Source organism: Strigops habroptila, chromosome 8, assembly GCF_004027225.2.
Source record: "Strigops habroptila isolate Jane chromosome 8, bStrHab1.2.pri, whole genome shotgun sequence".
Lineage (NCBI taxonomy): Eukaryota > Metazoa > Chordata > Aves > Psittaciformes > Psittacidae > Strigops > Strigops habroptila.
This window is the reverse complement of record NC_044284.2, coordinates 43111926-43130560: the sequence shown is the minus strand read 5'-3', so window position 1 is coordinate 43130560 and position 18635 is coordinate 43111926. Positions and strand designations below refer to the sequence as shown.

The following is an 18635-nucleotide window of genomic DNA, read 5'->3' as shown; positions in this document are numbered from 1 at the left end:
TGACAGCTGTTCATTCATTGTGAATGAAGAACTCAGTAAAACACTGAGTAATACCGTACTGCAAAAATCTCTTTTCAGAGGTATTCACAGGTTACAACACTGCACTTGGGAATGCTGCCCTCTATTCCCTGCACAAAATACAGGTATAAATGAGACATCAACAGAGAGAGCTGGCCATCAGCACTCTAACTACAGTGCTTGCTCCCTACCCCAAATCTGAAAGACAGCACTTACATTTTTTGGAGAGGTCATTTAGAACTGCTGAAGGAGGCACCTTGTTTTCCCATAATTCAGCTCCCAGACCATTGTGAGCCTGAGCGTTTTGCAGAACTTTGCCTGACACTGTGTACTCTGTGCTGGCTGTCCCTCCTGCAGCCTGGTTTGGTGGCTGAACAGAAGATGGCGGCTGACCCGGACTCTGCGTTGTACACGGAGGTTGTGCCTGAGCTTGTGCCTGAGCTTGTGCCTGCTGTGCAGCTGCAGCTGCTGCCTGTTGCTGCTTTTTGGCAAATCTGGGTGGGAGCTTGGAATTCTGACCTCGGCCTTTTTCACTTGATCCTTTCTTGGTCCACACCTGTAAGCAGAAGCTAATTTTATTCTTACAGCTGATAAGTCTGTATAGACACCAATTGTACATTGTATTGTAGCAAAAAGCAAACTAATTAACCCTGTCTTAAAGAAGTTTATTTTTTTAGGGGTATTTAACTACAGGAGCAATGATTTCTCATCCATTTTCCTCTTGGAACCAACCAATACAAAAGCAATAGAATAAATCTTTATCAGAGTATGAAAAATTGCGTTTTCAGTTTGCCAGTTCCACCTGCCTGGCAGTGCCCAATCAGGAAGCACAGAACATGAAGATGGCAAAGTAAAAATTAATGTTATTTACTAATTCTGAACAACTTCATATTAATACAAGTATCTAATTATAAGTTGAAAATACAGTTTCTTTGGAAGGAAGATTCTGCACACTTCACAACATTCCCAGTACTGCAAGGAGCTCTTCCCCACTATAAATGCTGGTCTTGTACCTGCACTGTTTGTTCTTCCTTCTTTCTACGCTCTTCATCTTGCAGACGTTTTTGTTGCTTCTTAGACACCACTTCTGTGAAACCATCATCATTCAAGTTAGATTGGGAGTCTTCAACTACTGTCACTTCAGGGTGATCATCAATGATCACAACACCTACAGAAATATAAGTAAAGGTATAGATGCTGCTGTTTTAACGGCTTCAGATGCAGCGCACCAAGCCAAAATCTGCTTTAGAGTGGAAGCTGTCTCCCCACAGACAGAGATATTGGTCCTTTAGAGGTAAGCTTCTGCTTGCCAGAATCCTTTGATGTTGAACTTGAAGATGAGGAGTTAATCTTTAAGAACTGAAAAATTGGAGGTTCCTGTACCAGACTCTCCAGGAAGTAAGAACTAAAACATAATAATGAACAGCCTTCCTTGCATATTAGGTATAAGTGATATCAGTGATATCCACTGCCTTTGTTTATGAAGGTTAAGCAAATTAAGAGTGTGGTGGAAAATGGTATGAATGATAGAGTTAAGATTAGGTGATAGAACAAAATTGTTCTTATCTTTATTGTTCATAAAAAATACACAATGAGATTTGCCACTTCAGAGGCACACACATTAATCAGGTATGACAAAGGAAGCAGTACTCAAGTACATAATTATTCTGGTATTTAAAAGAAATCACTTTCCTGTAAGTTTTCAAACATCTAGCTTTATATGCAGCAAATCTAGCAGGATTACACATTCTTCTTAGGATATTACCAATACATACTTGCGTAATTATTAAGATCAAATTGAGACAAGGCATCCACTTTTTCCTTAGGCTTCTTTGGACCAGCCTTAGGTTCTTCTCTCTTTTTGCTAGTTGCATCCTTGGTGCTCTTTTGGCCTGCAGCAGTAACACCTCCATCCTCCTGATGTAAAGAGTTGCTGTTGGTGGGATCAACACTAGGCACAGCTGCTGTCTGCTCTTCAAATGGCCTGTATTAGAAAAAATTTGAGAAAATTAATGACCAGCCACAGAGAACACTCAGGAAGGAGCTAACCATCTAATGCAGATCCTAGTGTAGGGTTGTGTCTACCATGCAATTTCTTAGTAGGTTCCAGTCTTTTTACTTTCAGCTCCTCAATGGGAAGCAGCTTAACAGCAAAAGCTGTTCTGGGGACATATCAAATGCCCTGCTGCCAAGAGAAATCACAGAAAAAAACCCAAACCGTGATTTTAAGGTCACCTCTGGCTTGGTCTATGTAATTAGAGGTACGAAATCTCAACAAGGATGTAGTTCAGTATATATACTTCAACTGCAGTAAATCCTTCCATGGAAAAAAAACCTAACCCAAAACCCCACCCAAACCAAACCAAGAAACAACAAAATAAAATCAAACCCCAAACAAACCAGAAGCATACAGTATGCAATGTGAGTAAATATAAACAAGGTACAATATACTCAATCCACAGGCTTACTTCCCAAAAACTATCTGAATCCATAAATCAGATTTGCAGCATTCTGTCTTTGCTGCGGAACCTGGAATACCCACTTTTTGCTTAAACATCATCATTAAGTGACTAGCCAAAGGAATTCTTAATAGATTTAATTTGGAGGTTAAAGCACTGATCACAAGTTTTTAAGGCCAGGCAAAACCTGAATTTAAGACTACAGCAACCTACAACCACAGGAGTCCTAGAGCACAGGGTAGACATTCAATGGAAAAAGTTCTTGTCCTGCCTCCCACTTACCAGACTACTGTGCAATGTGGCACAAAAACAGTGGGCAAATAGTAACATTAGGTAATTACCAAGTGTCAATCAAATTTAGCACACAGAGAAACAAAGTTTAGTCTCAATGGCAAGCATTTCTTAACATGCTTGTCTATGTTTAGTGGGTGATCTTAAATTCAATGCAGCAGTTTATGTATCCACTGCAAAACCACTCATATTAACATTCTAGCTTGCATCCACATCTTGAAAAACACAGCTCGACTCAAACGGCACTACAATGGTGATTTTTAATTAGGCATTTTTAACACTGTGCATACAAGTAAACACTCTTAGCTCCATGTTCCAAGTGTCTGTATACAAATAAGAGAAAAAAAAAAAAAAAGTATACAGACACAGATACATGCGTTTGTCTTACTCTCTTTTCTATCATTCTACTAATCTAAAATAACTACTTATGATTTTGGACCACAAGAGGACAACAGAAGACCATGACCACGTGTGCTTCCTAACAGAAGTTTGTACTCACCCTCTTTTTCCACTTCTGGGTGGAGGACCACTCCGCCTTTCACTCCTAGGCCCCGAGAAGTTCCTCCCTGGTTTAGCTGGTCCGTTGTTGCCACGTCGGTTTTGACGGTCTATTCCAGGCCGCTGACTAGAGAAGCTTCTCTTGGCTATTTCCCTTTTTGGAGCTCCAGCATTTTCTCCTGCCTTTGCAGCCACTTGTGCTGCTGCATCTGCTGTTTTCTTCTCATCCCTCTCCCGCCTCTCATTGAAGTCACTGCTTTCCGAGGCAGTTTCCCACTCTTCATTTGCCTGGTCTGAAGAATTCTGGTTGGACAAGTCTGGTGTCTTACTTTCTGACACATCCAGAGCAGTGGTGGCAGGCTCATTAACTGCATTACTAACTGTGGCACTTGTTGATGAGCTGGTTACCGCCTCGTTTATCTTTGATGCGGCCTCTCTTTCTTTTAGGCGCCTAAAGCGTGGTGGCTTATCTTGCCTTGGTGGCCGAGCGGGCCTTTGTCTTCGTGGTCTCTCTCTATTTGGATCAAACTTTCTCTCAAATTTTGGAGGTCTTTTATCAACTGGTATAGGGCCATAATGTTCATTTCTTCTTGGAGGCTCCCCATCTTCGGGTTTAATAATCTCTGTTTGCCTAGGGTTCCACTGATTGTCTCTGTAGGCTGGCCTCCTTATTGTGGATGGACGTGGAGGACGCCCACCAGGATCCCTACCGCCACGTCTATACATTCCCCCTCTGCCTCGTCTAGAAGGTTCTCCTTTAGGAAGAAATCCTGGTTTGGGTTTGTTCTCATCATCTCTAATGTATGTTTTTTCTAGGGATCTGTTGTCTACTCTGATACTGTTTTCAGGTTTGAACGACAGAGGCTTTGGAGGCTTCTTGCCATCAGCTCTGTCTTCTCTTTTTGGGTGCTTGCCTTTGATTAGACTGTCTTTGTCTGAAAGCAGTGTGTCACTTGCACTTTCATGAACTTCGCTGTCAGAATCCGTCTCTGAACCATGCTGTCGCCGCCGTTTTGGGATTACTTCAAAGTCAGAACTCTCACTGCGAGTTTCACTCTCTTCTCTTTGCCTAACAGGCCCCGAAGGCACATGGTCTGATCTAGGCTTAGGATCTCTGTAGTGTGGGTACTCTCTATTATGGCCTCTACTGCCCCGACCACGTCCTCCATAAGAACCCCTGTAGCTACGACCTCTAGAATAATACTCCCCACGACCTCTGCCTCTGTATCCCTGATCTGGGAACCAGTCTCTATCCCTAGCCTCTTTCCAGTATGTCCTAGGTGGTAAGCCAGGCTCTCTTTTTACTGGTCTGGTTTCTAAGCGTGGTTTCTCTACAACTTCCTTGCTAACCATTTTCTCAGTCTGCTTTTCTTCCTTCACTGCAGTAGCTGGCTGCTGAACATGTGGCTGCTGCTGTGCTGCTGGCTGAGCTGGTGGCTGCTGTGGTACTGCAGGGGGAAGCTGTGGAGCAGTAGGCTGGGCAGTCGGTAGCTGCTGCGGGACTGGAGGTGTGGGTGTCTGAACCAGCGTTTTAGCTGCAGTCTCAGTTTGACTGCTCTCCTGGCTTGCCAGGGTCAGAGCAGCATCCTGGGTTGTCTTCTTAGCCAGAGGAGTGCCGCTGGAGGCAGATGTCTCTGGCTCAGCCTGAGGCAGTGGCACTTGAGGTGCTTCCTTTTTGTCACTTTTTTCAGACTTGCTAGATTTCTCACTAGCTGTTTTTTCTCCTTCTTTCTCCTTCCTCTGCTCACGTTCTTCTCTTTGTTCACGCTCTTCCTTCATATCTCTAAGCACAGGTTTTTTAATAGGACCTGATCTTCTTACTGGCCTATCACCACCTTCATCTCTCCTGCCATAACCTGGCCTAGGACCCCATCTTGTTTCAGACTTAGGTTTGAAAGTTTTTTCTGGTTTTGGTCCTTCTAGTGTTCTACTATTGATGAGAATTTCTTTTTTTGGCTTAATCTCAAGTCTCTCAATTGTCTCCTTTGTCTCAAGAGGCCTGTTATTTAATTTAGGGATATTTGTTGCTGTCTCATTCCTCTGGTCCTCTGATTTTAGAGAGTGACTTGAACCATGGGAAATGCTTCTCTTTAGTGAAGAGTGACTTTCCCCTACAGGCACAAATTCTTCTGCAGAGCTATGTGTAACTTTCTCCTTCACTCCTTCAAAATTAACTGCAGTGTTAGGTGTGCCAGTTTGGAGAGGTTGTACATCTTCCAAAGGCCTGCTTGGGAACTTCTGTACCTCCATCTCTCCTGATTCTCTGAAAAAGTCTGTCTTTGGATGAGAGTCCAACTGGTTGTGTTCTACAGGATAAGCAGTGGCAGGGACAGCAACTCGTTCTTGCTCCAAGTGTGCCTCAGACCTAAGCAGCAAGCAATTAAGAACATTAGGGAGAAGGAAAAAATTTTCCTCATATCTACTAAAATAAATCTTCTGTTTCGATGAAGGATTAATGTCAGCTCTAGAAAATAACAGGTATTAATTTTCATAGTGGCTGCCACTTGTAGAGGTCAATTTTTTTCTATACTGATTAAGAGTTCAGTGTCAAATGCACAATTAGCTATAGGAGTCTCTTAGTCTTAATGTCCATACATGCAATTGTAAATGGAGCCCCAAAGTTAGCAGGCTCACAAGTATTCGCTTGTATTACTCAGACAGCAGTACAGCAAAAAAAAAATTCAGGGTACTTTAAAGATGCAGAGGAAGCCTTCCTGACCATTCATCATGCAGCAAAGGTCAAAAGTGACTGTCTTGCTTTATTTCACTTGTATTTAACACACCACTTTTGAAACTAATATACATCAGACAGAAGTTCTCTGGTATGGGGAGGATGGAGAGCAAATGGAGAACAGGAAAACACTGTAGCATTGTTCTACAAAACTGAAAATTCAAAATATCATGGAGTAAATTGTCTTTCTACACCCTACTACAGAGTGGGCACATCTTTTGTTTTATACAACAGTGCCAAGAACACTGCATCTCCAGTCATAACTGCTTTTAAAGTTTTGGGCCAAGAACAGCTATAACTCAGTCAGTTTAAACTGTGTTTTGCAACTTAAGTTACACAGCCAAGTGTGTAACTACATATGGGTTGGAGAAGTGACATTGAGGAGTACATAACTTAGGCTTACCTCAAATCGTCAGGCTCTTCTAACACTTTGGGAGGAGAGCTAGATTGCTGAGGTTCTGCATGGGGGTATGGGTCTGACCCCCACATCACGCGGGGCTCTGACAAAGGAACAGTGTGCTCTCTTGCTGAGCGAGCTATATGTTCAAATGAATCTGAACTAGTTGCTGATCCCTCTATCTGGTCTCTTCTCATCAGTGGTTTTGAAGGCATAATTCCTGTGAAAGATTTAAGTTCAACAATCAAAACACATTTAACATTAGCAAAGAAATCTACCTGAAGACAAACAAAGCATATCGAAAGGTACTGAAAAACATTATTCTCTCTCCTCCATCTTCTTTCCTTCCACTGTTGAAACAAAATGTCTATTCACTGCCAGGTGACTTCAGAATGACTAAATCATATTCACCACTAGTACCCTATGTGCCAACGAAAGGAAAAGCACTCTGCTTCCACTATAAGGGGAAGAACCAGGTCTGTAGACTTATACACTTACAGATGAAGTTTCTGCTGTAAAACCTGAATGGCAAAAGACAACAACAGTGTACACATGGGCGCTTTTTGTACTCTAGGCCCTTTTTTTTGAGGGGGTGGGGAGAGAGGAAGAAAGGGGGGTGTAGCATTTTAAAGAACTTCAACAATTTTCCACTGTCTTTGCTGCCATTTCCTCTGTTCGTTTCTTGCACTTATTCAGGATATCCCTTGCTCATTAGCTGGATAAGTATCTCCATTACATTACATGCCAGACTTGCATTATTTGTGCACAATAGCTTTTCTAACTCCCCAAGTTCAAAAGGATATTTAGTGCCAAGAATCTGAACAGGAAACTAGTAAGACTCTAAAGGTGCTAATAGATAATCAAATAACAAAATTTCATAGAGTTTTTTGTTTTGGTTTTTTTTTTTTTTTTTTTTTAGTACCTGGTGTAGTATCAAGTGGTAACATGCAAAGCAACACCAATGTTAAATACACTATTTTTCTCACTCCAACCTATCTCATGCCAGCTTTAATACCTGTAACACAGTAAGGCTTATGCTGACATTCTGAATACAATCTTAACTGTCACTAACATGCCTACATTGTGAAAGCAGCAATTTTACTTTCTAGTCAAAGATATACATTGACACATAACTATCATTTTTCCAGTACTAGTAAAATCTATTTTCTCTCCAGCAATAATGTAGTTTTCTTTTTAAGAAACCCATCCTCTCGCTGTGACTATACATAGTGTGGTTAGGGAAAGACTTCTATTTTAAAAGCAAGAAAGTCCAACAGTTAAAAATGCTGCCAGATTTTACCTGGATGAATAGGAGGCATATCCATTGCAGGTCTTCCTGACATCATTCGTGGGTCCATGTAAGACTGCATCATAAGCCACCGTGGATCAAAGCCCATTGAAGCTAAATGCTGAGGATGTGGCTGCATGGGCTGGTAAAGGGGTCTATGCTGGGGAGGTGGGACAGGGCCACTGGAAGGCTGTGAGGGAGCAGACTGGGGAAGGACACCTTGCTGTTGTTGCTGCCACTGCTGCTGTTTCATTTGCTCCTGTGTAACAGAAAGCAGTATTACGAGACTTTTAAAATGAAGACTTGAGCAAAATTCAAATAACCCCTGGAAACCACAAGTACAGTTATCTCCAGGACACTAAGCATTCCAAAAGTTAACTGCAAACATGCATCAGCATGAACTAGGAGAAAGGGGAGAAAAACCAGACTGGACAATTTAGAATAGCCACAGTTTTGCTGATGTTCAGCTGAGACACTGAACAACGTATACTTCATGCGTATCATTAATGCAAAGTGCTCTTCAGACCATAGGATCCAAGTCCAAATTATATTTGTGTTACAGCTTTTAAGGAAAAGCTGCAGAAACAGCAAACATCAGACCCCAGGTTCCACAGACAACCACATGGCAATGTTCCACCTCCAGCTACTGATGCAAAAAATGGCCAGTTTCAAAAGCCTCTCTTGCTTTCTGCTCACTTACATACTTTGCAAGTGACAAAAAGTGTTTCATGCAAAACAATTCCTGCCAATACCATATATGTTCCAGAAGCTGGAAACCCAACAGCTTAGGCTTTTTAAAACTCCTATGGTCATGTTCTTACTAAGAATGAGGCTGAAGACACCACTCTTGTAATGAGCTTCCTTCTTTTAATGAACTCGTTAGTTACCTGCTGCCTCTGAAACCTTGGTGGTAATGATTTCTGGAACTGTTTAGAATAGCCTGAGGAAACAGCAGGACGAGGCTGAGATCCTGAATCTGGCTCACTCTCATGAGCCACCTGTGAAATCTCTTTCTCATTCTGACTACTATCTTGTCGGGTAAAGACTGCTTGATCTTCTGAAAAACAAAAATCCAACAAACCCACATGTGGGAGACAAACATGAATCTTAAAACTATGACAATTTCACCAGAATGTTAGATAAAGGATGTTGTCCTAAAATAAAAACAGTCTGCCTTCTCTATCCTCACAGTCTTAGTTTCCAAAACTAATACAGGCAAAAAAAGCGTTGAGAACAACCCCTCAAAAAGAACAATTGCTGTTAGTACACCTCTCAGTGCCCCTTTTAAACTCAAACACACTGGGTAATCAAACATGAGCATTTAGGTTGTAACTGTTAAGTAATATAAGAAAAAAAAAAAAAAGTGCTGTATCAATATTTGAATTAACTTTTTTTTTTTAAATGAACCAAGGTTTGGTTTTACAATTGCTTTTATCTTAGAGGATAACACAACCTTAAGCACAGTCTAACAGTTCTCCTGTGAAATTCAAGTTCCACTACAAAGTTGCATCAAGTTTACCTGCTCTTTATGTCTACTTCTCTAGGCTTGCTGAAAGAACAGAACAGCTGAAGTAATTTGCACTGCTTTCTAGCAACATGAGTTGCTGACCCCTCCTTTATTAAGAAAAGAAAGCCTGCTTCTCTTTCTGTATTCCTCAAAGTCCAGCCTAAATCAATAAACCAAACTTTTCCTTTCACATTTTGATGAGTTGGGCAAATGGGTCTAGCTCAAAGGACAGTTAGCAGCTGTAATGTGCCAGGAAAATAAGCGATCTAGATGCATTCGGTTAATTAGATACGCGAATTAGACTCCCAGATTAAAACTATGCTCTGTGGCTCAGCTTTAAGACAGACAACTCCCACTTGTGTGCAAACATACCTTTTTCTTCCTTGTTATTCCTGTTTTCATTTTCTTGTTTTTCTACTACATGTGTTGCCACAGGTTCTACAGCCTCAGGAACCTCATGTGCTGGTTTCTCCTCTTCTTTCTCCTTCTCATTCTCCTTCTCTTCTTTCTCCATCTCCTTTTCTTTCTCTTTCTCTCCTTCTTGCTCTTTTGCCTTCTCCAGTTTTTCTTTTTCTTCTTTTTCCTTTTCCTTCTCCCTTTCACTCTCTTTTTCCTTTTCCTTCTCCCTCTCTTTTTCTCTCTCTCGTTCTCTCTCCCGTTCCCGCTCCTTTTCCCGCTCCCGCTCCCTTTCCCTCTCCCTCTCTCTTTCCCTTTCCCGTTCCCTTTCCCTCTCCCGCTCCTTCAGAGGGTCTTCCCGGGAGGGTTTTGTCACACAGCCGAATTTCTCATTTAACCGTTTTAGTTTTTCAGCACAAGCTGCTTTGCGCTGTTCTTCCATTCTTCTTTCTTCCTCTTCTCGCCGCTTACGGGCTCGTTCAACTGCAGCAGATATCTCTGACTGCTGTCGTCTCCTCTGTTTCCAAATTTCATCTTCATCTGGTACTGGTTTAGGGGGAAAGGGTCCCTGCCTTCCAGGTCCTACCTGGCGATCAGGGGGAGGAGGGTGCTGCAATATTAAAATCAGTTAAGTCAAGTTGAACATGTGTTACATAAACAGCCAGCTGAAATACTACGTTCTAACTATTTGACAGCACGTGTATTTGCATGACACTTTTTAAAAGTGAGATTTGGGAGAAAAAGCAAGCCCCCAGCTGCCTGCTCCAGTTCAGACTCATGCAATGAGCTCAGAAAAGAGAGGTAAAGATTCAGGTGGGGTCATGTCATTCCTCCCCATCACCAAGGCAAAGTGACAGCAAAGATAAACGCCTTTTAGATTTGCTTATAGGCTGCTCTAAATCACAGAAACTCAGGGCAGATCATCAACTAAAGGCCCCCAAGAAGCCAAAGACATTCCATGTAGCTCAGGATAAGAGATCTTAATAAGGACTGTTAAGAATTCTAAGAAGCTACTATGTACACATTTCATTTGGGACTTCATCTCCCCATCTGCCTCAGCAGACAGCCCTCCAGCACTGTTCCCAAGCTCCTGTCCTCTCTAGTTCCCAAAAGGGGTTGGATAACTGAAAGCTCTCATGCATTTCATATACCACTTACAAGATGGGGCTGCTTTACACAATTAGCAGCACAGCTGTGTTGGGGTCCCATTCTTACTGGCCAAGCACTACAATCATTTTACTTGCTAAAGAAAAGGCTTATCCCAATGCGAAGCATATTTTTATTTTTGTTAGTCTAAACCCCTCCAACACAGCATTAAAGAATTTAATTAAAGCAAATAAAACCAACTCTAATCTTTCTTACCGGTGGTAGAATAGATTTTTGATGAAGAGCAGGACCACCTCTTTCATGTACAGAAGGCTGTGCTGGACCCCGATCCTATTGGATCAAACACAGCACCAGGGTTAAGCAAGCTTGTAACAGTCAAGCTAACGAATTTTAGATTTACTGTTTTCCACTGCATTAAGGTACCACACCTAGTGAACTATCTGCACATGATAAAAATTATCATGCAAAACAAGGGCAAGAAAATTTCCACTTTATGTGCTGAGCACTAAACGATTACTTTAAAAATTCACACATCCAGAGTTTATGTTACTGCACTATTTTTCCTCAGACTGAGTGTAGCATCATGAAAGACATGTTCTTTATATAGAGAGAAAGCACAAGTAAAAACAGTTCAAGATACCCCATCTTTGTTATTGCTGGTGTCAAGAGAATACATTTCTGGGAAATTTTCAGATAAAGCCAATGGTAGCTTTTCCTGGGGGAAGGGAAATAAAACTAAAAGAGGACTGAAGCAGGCATAAGCTGAGGTGGTTGTCAATCTTCCTCTACCAGAGGGTATATCAAAAACCAAAACATTTGAGCTGATGAATTCTACATGGTCTGTATAAAAACCTATCTGCCTGAGACATCAGAAGTGAGCTGACACACTACTGCTAAGCTGCACTGAGGAAAGTGGGTCATGATACAAAAAAACAACTCCCCAAAAACCAAAAAAAACCACAAACCTTGGAAAAACATGTGGGACAACTGGATGCTATTTACTCTGTGCCACTATAAAGCATGATGGACACCAGAACGGCTTCATTCACAGTTACAGGGATGGACAGACAAAGGCCTTGAGTTACAGCTTGTCAGTTCAGTCACAGTAACTGACACAAGTGTTCTCACTCCCTCACAGCTGTGGACTAGAACACACTAGATAAAGACATGCTATTTTTATTTTGTGACCAGAACCAGCTAAGTTGACTTAGCAGCACCCGATCAGTTACCAGAACTCAGATAATGCTTTCAGTAGCTAATGCTTTCACTCATGTTCATAATCTTAATTGACCTGTTTGTAAAGACACCTGAGCTGGACCTTTCCTGATGAGGCTATTGCCAGAAGAGCTGAAGAGAAGAAAACACAAACCTGATCAAGCTGAGAACTTTTGCCGTATGACCCTTTGGCTGCTGCTGTGGAAACCTGGGTAGCAGACTTAGCACTTGTCTGTTCTTCTGCATCCTTCTGGCCATCAGGACTCTGTAAATCTTTTGATGGTGTTTGTTCATCACTATGTGCAGAGAAGAAAAATGGAATGGGTATTCCACATAGGTATTTGGTGATTTATCTTCGATCCTCAGTGCTTTTTAGCAAGAGCAAAAGCTACTCACAGCAAGGAACACTACTACACGCCCACCAGCTGACTGGAGCCTGCAGGCAGTTATGCAATTTAATACAGTATTCAATTACAGGAATGTTTTTGGAATGAGTACTTGCACTCATTTCATTCAACCTTTCCAAACACTAAGCTAGTTAAGTGGCATTCACACCCAACTGGCAACACAGACTCACCCACTTTCCTTCTCTTTTTGACTACTTCCTTGCTCATCATCATCACTGAAGTTCAACTGTTCAGTGTAATCCACTTCACTCTGAGCACCTGATGCATAAGCAAATATTCAATTAACCTTTCAGAAAGATTCAATGTACAAGTAAACAAAAATCATTAATCTGATGTTCTTACCTGCCCAGCCTTCATCAGCCTCAGCATCTAGATTATCAAATTTATCAAGTTCTTTAAGTTCACTAGCACTAAGAATGGATGGGCGCTCAATAGGTTCTGAACACCATGAAGGTGGTCCTCTTCCCCTTGGCCCTCTAAAAAAAGAGAGGGAAACAATGGCCACTGTCACTATTTATCCACAAAATGAGAAGATAAATGGTCAACTTGTATGACGATTATTTGAAGTATGCAGTACTGTTCTCTCAATACAGTATAAATGTCATCCACACGTGCGGCTGCTGTAGTTCCAGTAATTACTGCTACACCAGATGGTTATTTAAAGAAGAGAAAGATTAGATGCTATAGCCTTACTTGCACACTTCACCAACAAGCCAAACATCAGTTGATAGTAGAAAATTAAATGCCTTGTAGCTTTCAAACAACAAACTGCATAGATCTGGCGTCCCTCTTAACACCAATTAATCCACCTCAGAGATATTTCTACTTTTCATGCTTTCCCATTGCCAAAGATTCTGTACCTTCTCCCTACTCCTACACTCAAGTTCTCCCAGCCAACCCTCTCAGCCTTTCTGTCCTATTTCTGATCCCAACCAGTTTGTACCCTACTGTCTATAGCATCCCCTATTTCCTCATGCATATGCACAGTCATCCTCAACTATGGAGAAATGCACAGAAAGGAAGAAAACTAATTTTATCATGTATTAGAGTTCTTTAATTGGAAAGCAGTAGAGTTGAGAACCAGGAACTAACTACTCTCATGGCAACAATGGAAAAGTCCTTTTACAGGCAAAAATACTGGTTGAAGTTTCAAAGGTGTTCCCAAGTGACTCCTGCTCTTCCTGTAACATGCAGAATTCCCTCAAGTTTTATAGCTGAGTTGTCAAACACAAACCACTCCATAGCATTGCTCCACACAAGCCGAACTCGAGAGACTAACCAGTAGCAGTTCTTACACGATATGTGATCATAATCGAGATACCCAGTGCAAATTTTTTCTTCTATTCTTGAGTCACAGAGTTCATACCCACACATCAATAACACTTGTAAGGTTTCTTACCTGCTAGGCTCAGAACCGGGAAACCTTGTTGGACCTTGCATGGAAGGAGGATATGCCATTCTAGGATACTGATTAAACATCTAAGAAAGGTTTAAGAACAGGAACCATTTGTTAAAAAGTGTAACTGCACTAAGCATACTCAGGTCATCAAAAGAATCACAACTGCCGTAAAGCAAGACTCTTAAGACACATTTGCTTAGTATCTCAAGTGTGTGACATCAAGTCATCAAGGTGGAGTGATTACAAGTGTTAACCAACTCTTGACAAACTGAAACTCAGCATAGCAAGAGCGGCAACAGGTAGCTACATCCTTTGAGGAGTTGGTTGCAATCCCACCCTTCCAGCAGAACTGCTAAAGTGTTCCATGGAGAGAGGAGAAAGAGGCATGAGGAAATTACACTAGCCAATACTCAATCCCTGCTGCTTTAAAACCTTTCATGTAACTATCACTTACATAAGGTGGCATCATTGCTCTGTACTGAGAAGAGACAGGTGGTTGCTGCTGGCCATTCAGCTTGGGCTGAGGGACCTGTGGTAACCGCACATCTCTCTTCTCTGCTGCCTTCTGGCCATCATTTTGTTCTGCTGGTGTAGCATTAACATCTTCTTGTCCAAGGGCCTTAGCTTCTTGATCAGTTGGAGAACTGGGTGAGTTGCTCTTATTACCACCTTCTCTCCAACTAGTAGCATCTGCATGGACAGAATCAGTACGAGAAAAAAACAAGAACAGACTTTATTATTTCAGATTTACAGAGAGGCATGATGAAAAACACATTCTTTCCTACCCACTTTTCAGTAACACAGCAATCTGCGCAGACACGTTCGTATCTGGTACCAAAAGCAATGGCTGCTTGATAAAACAGAGGCTGTTTTCTATCCTCTTTAGCCCTACATTCAGCTGTGCTCCTGAAGTGTAAGAGTTAAATTTACAGACCACTCTAGCTGTCCTACTCTACCTTCCAAAACACAATGCAATTTAGGAAGGATACTGATAATAGCACAGGAGAGAAAACAGATTTAGCTGTGGTAAGTGGGCCACTGTTGACTCAGTGTGAAGATGCTGTCAAGGGAAAGATCGAGCTTCTTAAGCAGCAAAGGCCTCCCATGAAACTCTAAAGCAGCTCAAAATGACATATACCTGTGCATTATCTAAGTGAAGACAGATATCCAGAGTCTGGCTTGTATCTCTGTCTGATAAGGACGGAATAGAAGTGATGAGGGCTGTGTTTCTGGGTATGAATGTCTAGCAAAAAGTCCAGGAAAAGCAAGGGATTTTAATGACTTGTGCCAGGCAGTCCATTTTTATTTTTTAACTTTTTTTAGGAGTTTCTGCCTACACAGCATGCGTTAGGACAATAAAACCAGTAAACTTAACAGTGGTGCTCAGATCCATGGGGACCAAGAAAATTCAGACATGCTCTGTAATGACTGTTCTATTAGGGGCACAAACCCTTTAAACTACGCTCCTAAGTATCCATTACAGTTCTTCCACTTATCTTTGCTGGGGAGCACAGCTGCTAAAGGAGCAGTACTCACCAAGTTCATCAAGCTTTTTACTGTCAGACTTGTAAGAAGGGCTTAATACTGCATGTACAGTGCTGACCAATACCGTAACTGCCCATAGGAGGCTGGAAGAAACAAACGTAGCTATTTCCCCAATTTGGTGTTGGACATGTCCTGAATTTCTTGGCAACTTATTCTCTACATCAAAATCAAGTAAAGCCCTGAACAAGCACAGTGCCCATCTTGCCTATCACTGGCACAAGAAAGTGCTACCTACAGTGCAGGAAAAGATCCCTAGTCCACCAAACCTCATTGGAAATACTTTTGAGGAAGAAAGAAATCCTGTTTTTCACTGGAAACAAGCACAATCCCAAATGCTTTCCCATTAAAAGGATCTGGGGAAGCATATTTATTCACTGAGACATGTAAAAACAACACTGTTATGGTTATTTTCACTAGATCTAATCCCCCACAGCTGAAACAAATCCAGCTAGTCAGAGCACCTCAGCCATGAGATAAAGATGTGAATGTCTTTCAAATCACAGTCCATTCTTTTGGTATGCTGTAGATTTAACTTTCTATTTGGGATTTTTCTGGTTACTCTGAGTACTAACCATTTGGAAACAACTCTAATGATGATTTATATAATATTAGGAGAGTTCTTTAAATACATATTTTAGCTGTTGTAACATCTAGCAGCTGGATGTAAGAAAATGGCAGTGTTGTGCAACTAACAAATGTTCCTCAGAGTACAACTGAAGTACTGACTAGGTTGGGAAAATGGAAAGTGAACTGCAGGATCGGATTAAATACCTTGTTTTCCACACACCAGGAACACAGTAAAGCAGAAGAAAGTTCCAAAAATCTGTTTATTCAGTGTAGGAATGTGTTGATTAAAACAATCAATTAATCAATTTCTTTCGTATGGGACATGAGTATTCTTGTAATGAACAAGTTCCATGCAAACCCATGTGATTTCACAAAAATTTGTAGTATATACTTACTTTGTGGCCGCAAGTTGGGTCCTGATCCATGAAGTTCTTCAGGTGTATCTTTCTCCTTGCCTGATTTTTCCTGATCCCCAGCTGCCGGCAGACTGGGAAACTCTTGCTGGAAATAACTATTTACTTGAACAGGTGGACCTGCAGAATAAGATATTCACAAAGTCTCAGCTTTCTGTAGTCAAAAGAGTTCAGAAAGTGGTAAAAGCCTCATCATCCTTAAAAAGGGAATGTTAAAGCCACATTGTTAAAGCCACATTAATTTATTGGTAACATAATTCACATAAGCAAAGAGCAATCCATGTAAACCATTCCCATTTGCTACCAAAGTTGTTAAATTTAATAGGCCAATTATCTCGCCTGTTGGGGCTGAAAAATCCAGAAGCACCGGAGAGCAACGATGGACAATGGAACAAGACTTAACACGGGGATTACCTGAAGTTTCTCAGTTCTATTAATACTCCCCTCCCCGACATAGATTTCCCTTGTTTTTATTCTCCAACTACTGTCACCTCAAGAATAGGCAATAATGTTAACTGCAAAAGCCCTGAAGATTAATTACTCATTCTAATAACTAATAATTCTTCAGGACTTTAAAAGACCAAAGCTTTTATATTGTGAGAAAAGTATCAGAACTGTAGTATTCTTTGACTTCTAAAACCCTTGATGTCATAACTCAAGATTGGAATTTAAGACTTCTGCTGCATGTGGTAGATTACACAGAATACATAGATTGTGTTCTTATTTAGAAAGTTTTCTTAGCATATACTTTGAATCAATTTCTTACCACCACCACCCCTTCACCTAATGCCTACTGACGACAACGATATTCTACTACCAGATCACTGATAATCTTACTGAGGGAAGATTTCTATTCCAACAGCCTGAATAACACCCTGTTCTTATAACTGTCTTAACTACTGGCTACTAGAAGAGGCATTGTAATAGGCTACACGACTACAGGGCAAACTCACAATAAAGAATCTGAATATATGCTGCCCCAAACCTCCCAATCCCCATGATATACCTTTTGTTTTAAGCTAACAGCTAAACAGCTTGTTCTCTTTGATATGTGAAAGAATCCTTATAACAACAAAATACAGGATCCTGACTTTTTCTTTTTTTTTTTTTTTAAGATTAAGGGTCAAGCACAAGATAAACTACCTACTGTTTGTACTTTCTTTGTAAAGGCATGACAGCAAATACCATTACTTATGTATACTAAATACACAAATATTGTGCCTACAAATTGCCTTGAAATGTTACAATCTTCATTGTGACTTCATGTAGTACAGATCACATTAACTTGTTTTCTGTAAAGGGACACTGGATTCTGGGTGTTCCCACGCAGCTACATCCAACGACTTGCTTAAAGGGACTGAAAGTCGCAGTCACACTAACCAGATGGCCTGTTAGGCAAGGAAGCCTCTTCAGAGGTGCTGTGGCATGCAATGTTCATGAGTTTTATGAATCTTGAAAAATGTTTTCTGCTCAAGTCTACACAGTAACAGCAGCAATGTTTTAACTGCAAAGTAACAGCATCCTCAGTGATCAGTTTGACTGTGTTTAAGCTATTGATGTGAAATAGCCAGATTGTCAGCCAGCAGTTCAGAAAGAAGTTGAAGAATTCAAAGATGTTATGGTAGCAATTAACTTTTAGCCAGCGCATAACCTTAAAAAAAGATGCTGCCATTACATTTTAGAAGTCTTTCCTTTCTACATGGCCACCAACATCAGAGAAGGATTCAGTCTTGCCTTATCCAACTGAAGTCTTACAAGAGCATGAGGCAGCTAGCTGAACGACTGCTGGAATGAATACGAGGCATCTGGAGAAACTAAGAGTTCCACCAGCCCCAGCCAAGTGCAGATCGGGAAAGCATGAGCACAACAGGTGTATCCTGAGTTTCAAACTGAGAAGGATAGCAAGCAGTTGATGCCAACTCACATTCCATATTTCTTTTTCAAACAGCAAACCCACTACTGCATTAATTGAATGAAAAGAGGGCACCATCTGGGCTTGGCAAACAAGCTGCCACAGTAACTACAAAATAATTAGCTAAATGCATTTTGAAGCCACTGAGCTGAATCACTATTTCCTGTATCGTAGAGAATATCTTATCAGCTTATGGAGAAAGGCTGGTATGCAGATCACTGCATCAGTGTCAATTCCTTTTTCTTATTCTACAAAAATCCTATAAAAGCTTGAAGGAGGAGAGTTCCTATATTTGACAACAAAAGGAAATACTGAACAATAGAGAGGAGAGCAAGAAGTGGAGAATCTAGAATTGTCACTTCTAATATCTACTGAAGAAAAAAAAAAAGGCATAATCATTAGATATGTGATGTTAACAAATTCCATATAATGACATAGAAGTTACCTCCATGCAATTCAGATTTTACTATCCTAAGATCTCTACC

General features: G+C 41.0%; 1 protein-coding gene across 27 annotated transcripts in view; it reads right to left on the bottom strand.

Annotated features, from left to right (window-relative positions):
- PRRC2C (proline rich coiled-coil 2C) overlaps positions 1 to 18635 on the bottom strand; it is a 75127-nt gene that overhangs the window by 32059 nt on the left and 24433 nt on the right. For 22 of the 27 annotated variants that reach the window (XR_003992929.1, XR_003992930.1, XM_030496368.1 and 19 more), the window contains 15 exons: positions 16221 to 16358; positions 14168 to 14418; positions 13714 to 13793; positions 12657 to 12790; positions 12485 to 12572; positions 12062 to 12203; positions 10948 to 11022; positions 9562 to 10195; positions 8570 to 8739; positions 7695 to 7941; positions 6401 to 6614; positions 3268 to 5631; positions 1794 to 2002; positions 1032 to 1186; positions 235 to 574 (listed from right to left, as the gene is read on the bottom strand). Coding sequence is in view for 25 of the 27 variants with exons in the window: in XM_030496368.1 (XP_030352228.1) it covers positions 235 to 574; positions 1032 to 1186; positions 1794 to 2002; positions 3268 to 5631; positions 6401 to 6614; positions 7695 to 7941; positions 8570 to 8739; positions 9562 to 10195; positions 10948 to 11022; positions 12062 to 12203; positions 12485 to 12572; positions 12657 to 12790; positions 13714 to 13793; positions 14168 to 14418; positions 16221 to 16358 (5241 nt within the window). In the remaining 2 variants the exon portion in view is untranslated. The remainder of the gene's footprint in view (positions 1 to 234; positions 575 to 1031; positions 1187 to 1793; positions 2003 to 3267; positions 5632 to 6400; positions 6615 to 7694; positions 7942 to 8569; positions 8740 to 9561; positions 10196 to 10947; positions 11023 to 12061; positions 12204 to 12484; positions 12573 to 12656; positions 12791 to 13713; positions 13794 to 14167; positions 14419 to 16220; positions 16359 to 18635) is intronic. The other 5 variants (XM_030496375.1, XM_030496393.1, XM_030496394.1 and 2 more) reach the window with 2 other exon arrangements.